Raw genomic sequence first — 11073 nt, forward strand, 5'->3', positions numbered from 1 at the left:
GTAATAGATAGAGTTCGTGGTTGTTGTTTTAGTTTGTTCACATGTAATTCAATTTTCAATGTGTATACAACTGTATTCTACCTTAATGGTGCGATCTACACTTTTGGGATGTAAAATTAAGCATTACTTGTACATACAAACATGCATATATATATATATATATGAGTTATTTAATATCTATACAAGTTTGATCCATGTAAAGAATGGTCCACATATTCGAAGTGAACTTGTCTTTTTCAAAGATAATTATAGAGATGTAAGAGATTACCATATTATCTTGTGTGTTGGAAACCACAATAATAAAAAAATAATCTCCGAAACGTCATAATCGATAATGAGTTTTACCCAAATACTCATAATGAGTTTTTTATTAGATTTTGTGTCACTATTTTTTGCAAGAAGCTTCAACAATGATGAAGAAGGGTGGTCATATGGTTTAAGAGCTCCAAACTCGTTTTCCAAAGTTTTTCTTGGACCAAAAAAATTCATTTTCCTTTCTTAAAAAATCTCTTTCTATTCTTTACACGTTTTTGAAGCTAAATTTATTTGTTCTTTTTAAAAATAGAACCTCTCTACTTTTTTAAATAAAAACCTAAATAGACACGTAATTGATCTCAAACCAAAAAAACTTTCACTAAAAAAACCAAAATAATATTGACTAGTTTAAATGTATTTGATTATAATCTCTCTAATATACTTATAGATAAACATAAATTGATTAATTTTTAAAATTTAAAAATATAATATAAAAAATTCAAAATATAAAATATAATTGAAAGAATTTTTTTTAAAAAAAACATCCTTCCATACCTCACACGAATCTTTATCGTATCTAAAATCTGCTATAAAATCCTTTTCTATCTTTCAAACGATGATGTAAATGGAAGAACAACTCATTGACAAAAGTGAATTGTCGTAATCAAATTCCATTTTTACGTGTTGTAAAAGAAAAAATGTATATTATTTGATAAGGTAGGCTTACTATTTGCATTCAAAAGCCTATACCTATTTATATATTTAGATGATTTGGTGGGCATGATAATGCAGCAGGAAATCTGTCGTTATAAACGTACATTTGATTCTTCTCACGTTATGTTTGTTGTGATGACAAAAAGCTTAAATTTGACGGATTTTCCGTCACAAATCACTTATTTTTCCAATCATTTGATAGTTTCGGCATAATAATAATAATAATCAAATATTTGTTGTTTGAAAATAAAGTAACCATGGGATATGATAGGTATGAGTTTTTTTATTGTTAGGTTTTATGTCAAATTCACATCAGATTTTCAATTTAATTTTTTTTTGAGTTAGTTGAGAGATATGGATAGAGGTATTTATTTTGTCAGTGGTATTTGGGATATTAAATTGGTATCAGTTTTGTCAATATTGTTTGAGATAGGATCTTAGTATCTATCCTTTCAAAGTCATTTCGGGTATTATCTTAGTTTCATTTGTTATAATGTTGCGGTCTTATATTAAATAAAATTTGATCTTTGATGGACTCATTCAAACCATTCAACTTGACCAACAATAGATCCCTTTGACATAAGTATGAGTTCATAATCTATAAAGATAAAGAGTCTAACATAAATATCTTAAATACATCTAAATATCAAGATATCTCATTCTATAACTATTTTGTTTAATTAAATTAATCATTATTCTAATAATCTTTTATTTTGTTTTTCCTTTTTAAATTTATGTTTATAATTAAATACTTATTATTTGATATAAAAAAGAATCAAATTTAAATCAATTTTTTATATATATCCAAATCTCACATATAAAAAGATTGAAAATACTCTTTTCTATTTTTTTATAGATAATTTGTTTATTAGAAATTAAGTAGCCTTTTTCCTATATTTTTTTATTATTATAAATAAAATAATTACTTTATTTGAACAAATTTTTTTTATCCTAATCATAAGGAAATCTAATCATTGTTATTATAACATTGATATGTATGATTATTAACTTTATTTGATCTTTTACCTAATTAACATTTAGCTTATTTAAGCAAACATGTTTGAGCAAAATATATGGCAAATAATGAAACAACATTTCCTTCGAAGGAAAATATTTCTTCCAACATTAGTTAATTACAATTTAAGAATGTCGTGAAAAATCTTAAATATGTCGAAAATGGAGTTTTATAAATTATCTTATGTTACAACAGATTCATATATAATTTACTACCGATCAAAGATCTACAAGAAGAGTCACAAATTATATCCGTTGACGTGGCACTGTATTCGCCTGTCTGCGTCTCATTTGACATTCGTGTCACTTTTCCTTGTAGAATGTCTGCCAATGGATACATACGATTTTTCCAACATTATAAAAGATAAGTCTTTGCAGACAACGTTTGCTCTGAATTCTGAAGAGGAAGCGATTTGCTTTTCTGATAACTGTAGCCAGATCTCCATGTTCAGCTTATCAATGCTGATTCTAATTCAGTGGATGATATTTATATCATGTTTTATCCTTATTTCTGAGCAGATCAAAGAAAATGGATGCTTCCACAAGTGCGGAGAGGTGCACATTCCTTACCCCTTCTCAACTGGAGGAAAAGGAAAGAGATGTGGCTTGCCTGGCTTTGAAATCAACTGCAAACAAAATCAGAGTTTTGGAACTACAAAGTCCATTCCTTTTCTGTCTATTCCTTCTGGGGAGGTACAAATCTTGAATTTTTCTCATGATCATCTCCTCATTAACGCAACCCAATTCCTGGCTTCCACTTCCAATTGTCTAGGCCAGTCCAATATCACACAGATCACCATTTCTGAGGAAGGCCCATTCCAGTTTTCTTCACAAAACAAATTTGTTGTAATTGGGTGTGAATCGCTGGGCATGTTTGGCAAGCTTGATGATCGAAGTTACATTTCTTTGGGTGGATGCTTATCCGTCTGTTCTGATTCTCCCACTTTTTCTAGCTGCAATGGGGATGGCTGCTGCCAAACATCCGTGCCGTCAAATTACACAGATTATGTTATTTCTGTAACAAATCTCTCATTGTCGCAAAATAACTATGAGATGACGTGTAATTATGCTGGTATACTTGATCAAAGTAGCTGGAGTTTGATTTCTAAATCAGACACTCCCAACTTAAACTATGCCTATGCTTACATAAGTCTGAATTGGAGTATTCCTAATGACAACTGTGCCTCAGCTAAAGCAAAGGATTCATACCAGTGTGTTTCGGAGGCAAAGTGCAATGATGTAGGATCGGGTTATCTATGCAATTGTAAGCCTGGTTTTCATGGAGACGGGTATTCCAATGGCACTGGGTGCAAAGGTATCATGGATTTGTTTGCTTTAATGATTTGAATAGCTCAATCTTTTCCAGTTTTCATATCATATTTTGTTTCCGACCGCTGCAGATATCAATGAGTGTTCAGATCCTAGTTTGAATGACTGTTACCCTTCGTCAAAGGGAGGGAGATGCGAAAATACAAAGGGCTCGTACAAGTGCTCCTGTGCCAAAGGCCACGGAGATGGCACAAAAGATGGAACCCGTTGTTCTACGACAATGTTTCAGACTTTACCCGTTGCCATAGGTACTACTTTGAAGCAACATTTTTTGCATTGTTGGACAATTGTATGATGTTTCCCGTAAGTTAAAAAATGTTAACTTGTTGTGCGTTTGGACATCAGGAGTATGTATAACACTAGTGGCCGTGCTTATTGGAGGTGGTGTTGTGTTGGCGATTTTGAAGCGCAGAACAGCGAGACTTGTCAAGCAGTACAACTTTCAGAGGAACGGAGGGACTCATTTGCAGAAACTAATTTCATCAAAGGCAGATGGGTTGAGAATATTTTCCTTGGATGAGGTTGAGAAAGCAACTCAGAGTTTTTCTCCAAGTTTAATGTTGGGATCAGGTGGCTACGCCACAGTTTACAAAGGCACTCTTTCTGATGGATTTATTGTGGCTGTCAAGAAGGCTAATTCCAATCAAGTTGATTCCAAAGATATCAAAGACTTTATCAATGAAATTGTTATTCTGAATCAGATAAACCATAGAAATGTGGTGAAGTTGCTCGGCTGCTGTCTGGAGACTCAGGTACCCTTATTAGTTTATGAATATATTTCCAACGGGACTTTGTTTGATCATCTATATGGTAACAAATATGAGCACCGTCTTCACTGGGAGAACCGCCTCCGCATTGCTACAGAAACTGCAGAAGCGCTGTCATACTTGCACTCTGCTGCATCAACACCCATTGTGCACAGAGATGTGAAATCTTCCAACATTCTGTTGGACGATGCCTATACTCCCAAAGTTACAGACTTTGGATTGTCTCGTCTGGTGCCAACGGACCAAACACACATCACCACACTTGTGCAAGGAACTTTGGGTTATTTAGATCCTGAATACTTCCAAACAGTTCAGCTTACAGAGAAAAGTGATGTCTACAGCTTTGGAGTTGTGTTGGTGGAGCTTTTGACTGGGTTGAAACCTGTTTCCTTTGAAAGAACAAAGAACCAGAGCAATTTGGCCATTTATTTCCTCAATACAATGAGAACGAAGGATCTGAGTGAAATATTAGATTCTCGGCTCACTGTAGAGGAGGAGGCCAATAAAGAATCAATGGCAAAAGTGGCGAATTTAGCGAAAAATTGCCTGAGCGTGGAGGGGGAGAAGAGGCCGACAATGAAGGAGGTAGTTCAGGAGCTGCTGTGGATCAAGAGTGGAGGAAGGGGTATGGCGGGACCCGATTCTGATGCAGCGTGAAGAAGGATTTGTTTCTCTTGAAAAGTGGATGAGTGAGCCTTAAAGCTTGTAAGATCGCCTTGATGGAGGCAGATGAATCGTCTATGAGTAAGATATTATTTAGCAATGTTGACTTTCTAACAGAGATACGCTACATTTGAAGAATTTTTATTTTCATTGCTAAATTAATGCCTCGATGGTTAATAGGCCATTGTCTGTAATGTTTTTTGGGGTTGCCGTACAGTCTGTTGTGATAAAATTCTGTACATTTTAACTCAAACAAACCAAAAATTATGAATGGTCTCTGATGATCAAATGTAACTATTCCTTGCAAACTATTTGGTATGCGTCGACACCATTGGACCACCTTAATTAAAAATGTTTTTTTAATTACCAGATCCGCTATCAATAGTGGCCCCATAACAAATATTTTATCTTCAATTAAGAAAATGATGATCAATTGCTTTCAAATTTGTTGGCCTGTTTCAGTGGCACGATCGGTGCCGAAACTATTGGACAAATTCATTATGTTTTGTTGGAACTTTTTTCATTTACTAATAAGGTGGTGCGATTTCAAATCATACACAGTGTTTCGAATGGTAGTTAAGACAGACATAGGTTTGGTGGCCACTGACATACGATGTCCACCTAAAATACTTTAAACTTTATGGAATAAATCCGTTACAGACGCATTACCACAGAAAAATAATCTTTTTATTTATTTTTTAATACTAGGGAGTCTATTGTGAAGAATTGTAGCTCTTAATAAGGGTAAGGTATAAAAGCAAGGTTTCATGGAGGGGGCTTTCTAAAAGCTTTCAGCGGGTGCTGTTGAGATTTTTAAGGAATATTTTAAATCTGGTGATTCCATGAATCTAGTATGTAAATAAGCTTAAAAGTTTAAGCTCCAGAATTTAAGGAAGTTGGTGGTCTCATGGACATACACAAGTTAAAAAAAAAACTTTGTTTCCCTCTAGAATTTTTTCTTAAGCTGGTGGGGCAATTTCTAGCCCCACCCCATTTGCACCTACTTAAATATGCAGATCTAAAATGTAGGAGCTCTTTTTTTTTTCGGAGTAGATTCCAAATAATCTCATAGCAATTTGTCTTCTTCTTTATGGGACCTCCTCTTCCTTCAAAATAGAAGCTAAAGCCCCCCTCATGGGACCTTACCCTAAGTAATTTTTTCATATAATAAATATTAGCATTTGGACTGTTGACACTCCTAAGAGTTTCATCGATAAGCAAATAACAAATAATAATAACCACAAAATTGTTTACAACAACTTGTTTCCTACGTGGGACTTTTTAGTTAAAGGAAGCCTATCAACTAAGTAGTAAAAATATTTCTATTAAAAAAATTATAGAGATATTAACAAATATATTAATTTTCTTTTGGTTTAAATATAAGTTTGTGGAATTGATTTATTATAGAATTAAATCTAGACCTATAGTTATGTATTTATAAAAAATTGGTGAATGTATCAAGTGTGTCTCTTCTCATTCTACCTATGTCTGAATTTGGGACATGTATATAGAAACTATATAAAAACTTGGTAAGGACTAACTCCCCTTTGCTCAAATCCATAGGTAAATGTATTCAACAATTTTGAGCAATGATTGAAGACAATGGGCAAACATGTAGTATACCTATAATGATAATTTAAGTTGATGAATGCTCACATGATTCTCTTAAATTATCTAAATGAATTAGGATTAATCCTCAAATACTCCATCCTAATGTGCAATTTGAAATAAGATGCACTTTAATAAACTCATATTGGATGCTAAGGGAAGGAACACAGACCCAACTTTGTATTAATTAAATTTATTAAATTTTGGGTTTCAAATCCACACATTTAGAAATAGCATGAGACAATTTTGTAGCCATGGATCTGAACTGCATTGTTTAGTGACTAGAAGTGGAGTTAGATCTAGATCTTAGGGCTACGTGATGATAAGGAAATGCTTGAATATTATTATTTAGAAACTTCCACATAAAATATGTCATGTTGCACACTAGTCAATGCATAAGCCTAATTACCATGGGCCAAAAATATAAGGGAAAAGGGAATGGGTATGTGATTTTCACCATGACATAGCCCTAACAACTATTAAATGAATAATCAATACAAAAGATGAGATATTTGTGATGGCTTGGAAGAAACCTCCATATGTGAATTTATCAAGCTAAACTTTGATGGTTATTTAAAGAGGAATTCAGGTCTATGCCTAGTACTACGTTCTTCTTGAGATATGAGTAAGACACATGCACACATTTTAGGAATTGTATTTCCTTAATCCCCTATCACCCAATAGTGGTAGTTATGCAACCTCAACAAAAAGGCATAAAACAATTTTCTCTTGAAGCCCTCCTCCAAAAGCTTCATGCTCTTGATTCTCTATCTCAATTCTATTACAAACCACCAACTCAAGATTTCTTGGGTGATCCCACAATAATTCATGTCCCACTTGCAGTAATCCACATTTTGAAGGTGTTGGGCACTCAAACATCTCCAACACTTTTTCTTGAAGATTTTTCTTTGAACGAAAGTGCTACATAAGAAACCTTCAAATGAATGTTACATTTGTTCGAATGTGCCTAGGCATCAAAAATAATAATAAAATATTTCCTTTGTTCAAAGGGACCTTCAAATGAAGGTATGAATAGGGATAAAAAAAAAAAATGAAAGTGAAATGACATTTTGTCATTTTGCTTTCATTCTAGTAGCATGGTCCAAAAGAGCTCCACAGTGAAATTCAGGGGTTCACTTGAAATTATAGGGCCCTTGTCGATCTCTAAATCACATTTGAATGAGAGGTGGGTCCTATCATTAGCAATCAAACTAAGTTACATGACTTTGAATGGAGGTCTATATTTTGTCTATTGCTATAAAAAATTGACAATTAATAGGTATTTATCAATACCTTTCATTGATTAAAATATACTGATTTATATGGTTTTTTAAATCATGTAAAACATTTATTTTAAACACCAAATAGTTTTTTATTAAGATAAACGGGTTTTATAGGGACCCGAAACCCAAATCCATACAAAAAAAAGATTAAAATAATAGTTTACTAGTCCTAAACCAATAGCCAAACGACCACAAAAACAGAGGAATCACCCCACAAAACCAAACCTAATAGGAACACTAGTAACACAAACAACAACAAAAAATAACGAAGAGAATGCATGAATTCAAAGTTCTTCTGTATAATATTCTTATTGATTTCCTTGAGCTCTTCCATTATGAATCTCGTGGTGTTCCTCTCCTAGTTTCTACTTCTTGTTCTAGTAGAGGGTCTAGTTGTAATTTCCATGTCTGCCCCTTAAGAACTTGGATCCAAATTCTTCTTTTTCGGATTGACAACTAAAGGATGAACCTTGTTAATTGGCTAGGCTTTTTGGATGGCAACCATCTCATTAACTTTTTTTAGACCTTTTGCACTACTGCTCATGGCTGCTTTGCTTATTTCCACCAGGTTCCTCAGGTTGCCCTTAAGTTCCTCAATACTTTTCTCCAAATGAGTAATCCTAGACTCATGTTCAATTTTCATAACTTTGACATCCTCTATGAGTTTTTGAGTCATTCTGAGGAGCTTCTCTGTCTTGTCTGGCATAGGATTCTCAGTGAAAGTGTTGATTATGTCATTAATGCCCCTTTTTAAGAAAAGAATTTCATTGGTAATCTAGTGGAAGCATTTTTCTTGGCTATTAGTGGAGTTTGCCAGGAGAACCTCAAAGTCCATGTCTTTTTTGTTTTCTCCCAGGTCTACTTGACCCACATTGAGAGGGATGTCTACTTTGATTTCTTCTTCTCCTTTACTCTTTGAATCTCCTGTTTTCCCCACTTTTATCTTTTTCATGCTCGGTGGGCCCAGCTCTTGAGGTTTAGAAGCGAAGGTTTTAAACTTACTGGCTGCGAGTCTAGGAGGTTCTGTTGCTACTAGTATTGGGAGTAACTTTCTGTGGGGGATCCTCTTCCTCAAAAGGGCAATAATCAGGGTCCTCCAACATGTTAAGATTGCACTAGTCCATAGCGAAACCTCCCTTACCCTCCTCATCAATCTCAGTGTTAGATACCACTTGTACATTAGGGATAATCGATGATTTAGGGATTTTTGCAACAGAAGAGGGTTTAATTTTGTGCACTTTAGCATATTCCATAATAAGCACAATTAAACCCTCATGCAAAATAGCGTTCTTACTAATCTTGGCATGATTTTTCAAACTATGCCCAAGAGAGGGAAATAAATAAAAAGGCAAGGAAATTATTCTATCATGCCTAAAGTGATTTAAAATTATAAAATGGTAAGAAAAAATGCTAGCAAATCAGTCGTCCAGAGTTATGTACCTCATTATGACTTCAACCATGTTCACCCAAAGTGTCATAAGGTCTTCCTCACTCTATCTCTTTCACTTTGTCTGTCAAAGAAAACTGAAAGGGCTTCCTCTGCAACTTTCTTCTCCCTATAGAAATTTTTGCCTTCCATCTGTAAGCCAGTAATCTCAGCTATAAAGGGCTCACCACTTCTGAATTTGGCCCCATAAGCAGTGAGGATGTCGTTATGCCAGCCCTTCACAAATTCATCTGTCTTCCTCGAATCCTGGTCATCTAGTTTCTTGAGGTATGGCGCAAGACCGCCATCAACAATTTCCGTCTAGAGGTCCATGTTTTGTTTGCACTTGTGGCAAGAAGTTGGCTCCATTCTATTTTTTCTCCCCCCATTCATAAACAACCTATGCAAACTTGGAGATACCCTGTATTAGAACCGAACCCGAACCAGGAGAAGAGAAACCAAGAAATAAGAAAATATCTAGAAACCTTGGTTTTGAATCTATACCACATAGTACAATAAAAACCTTTACACATTTTTTAGGATGGCATCATTAATAATCTATCTTTGGACAATATTTTCGATGCCCTTTCTTTTCAGTTTGCATAGGTGTATAGGGAATGTTTCCCTTGCCGTTCACCACCTTATATCCTCATATGCCACACTAAGATTTTCCACATAGTCTGTACGAATATTTCCTTCCCCATATACATGGGAAATTTAAATTTCGTCCAATTTGATCATCATTATGTGGGACTCTTGGATTAAATAATTAATAGTCCAGTTGACGACCGTCTATATACTCAAATATTTAATAATGTTCAGTGAATCACTCTTTAACCAGACTTTTTTATGACCTTCATGGATAGCCAGTTGTAACCCAATGTAGACTGCATTTTCCTCACCAAAGTGGTTTACCTAGATACCCAATGTGAGTGCCACAATTGAGATAAGCCTACCATTGTGATCACGAGCAACTCCCCCAGAACCTGTCAGCCCAGGATAACCTTTAGTCACACCATCAACATTAATTTTGATCCACCCTCTGGGGGTTGCAACCCAACCAATATTAGGTCTTGTCTGCTTAATCTTTACAGTAGGTTTAGAAATATCCCAGTTGATATGCCATCTATTAATAATATCCAAATCCTGATCAAGGGTAGGGATAGAAGGATCAAGCCAATGGGAAGGACAACAAGACACAAAATTTTCCTTAATAGAGTTCTGGATCCGACGGGCCATAAAAAAAGCAAAAGACTCTTTGTCCCTAAAAATCTGATTATTTCTTTCTTTCCAGATACCCCAGAGAACATGGGGTAGCGTGAATCTACATAACACTGTAAGAGAGGGATTATCAAAAGGACATCTCCACTAAGACCAAAAATAAAAAAGGCTCAAGGGAAAACACCACATAATTCCCCAAAGGTAAAAAAATAAGCCCAGATATCGTGAGAGAAGGAGCAATGAAGCAGCAAGTGGGTGACATCTTCAATATTCTCCTTACACAAAAAACATCTATTAGGAATATACATTCCTCTCTTGCACAAGTTATCAATGGAAAGTATCTTATCCTACATGAAGAGCCAGAAGAAGATGTTAATTTTAGGCAGCAACAAATTATTCCTGATACAAGACCAAAAGGGAGTATGGGAGAAGGATCTTGTCAACAGATCAAAGGCTTGGGAGACAAAGAAAGTTCCAAAGGAGGAACCACTCCACACCAAAGAGTCATCAACAGTGAAGGAATGTGAATGCTAGAAAGCCACCTTTGGAGAGGTTTCAGTAAAGGATCCAATCTGATAAGATTAATCCACTTGCCCTCCTGAATATAATCAACAACCCAACAACCAATATACTCATCACACCAGTCTCTAAATTGATTAGCCCAATGATATTCAATCAGAGGTCCATCACTAGCTCACCAATCTTCCCACAACTGAATTTTCTGGCCATTACCAAGAATCCACCTCATACCCTTTAAAATAACAACTATCATATTTAGGATATTTACCCAAAG

General features: G+C 34.9%; 1 protein-coding gene across 1 annotated transcript; it reads left to right on the plus strand.

Moving 5' to 3' along the window:
- Positions 1–2130: 2130 nt before the first annotated feature.
- LOC131078158 (wall-associated receptor kinase 3) lies at positions 2131–5111 on the plus strand. Its single transcript, XM_058015831.2, has 3 exons — positions 2131–3298; positions 3384–3560; positions 3658–5111. Exons 1-3 carry the CDS (start codon positions 2137–2139, stop codon positions 4734–4736), a joined length of 2418 nt encoding a protein of 805 aa, XP_057871814.2. The 5' UTR covers positions 2131–2136; the 3' UTR covers positions 4737–5111.
- Positions 5112–11073: the final 5962 nt, after the last annotated feature.

This window comes from Cryptomeria japonica, chromosome 1 (assembly GCF_030272615.1).
Source record: "Cryptomeria japonica chromosome 1, Sugi_1.0, whole genome shotgun sequence".
NCBI classification, from domain to species: domain Eukaryota; kingdom Viridiplantae; phylum Streptophyta; class Pinopsida; order Cupressales; family Cupressaceae; genus Cryptomeria; species Cryptomeria japonica.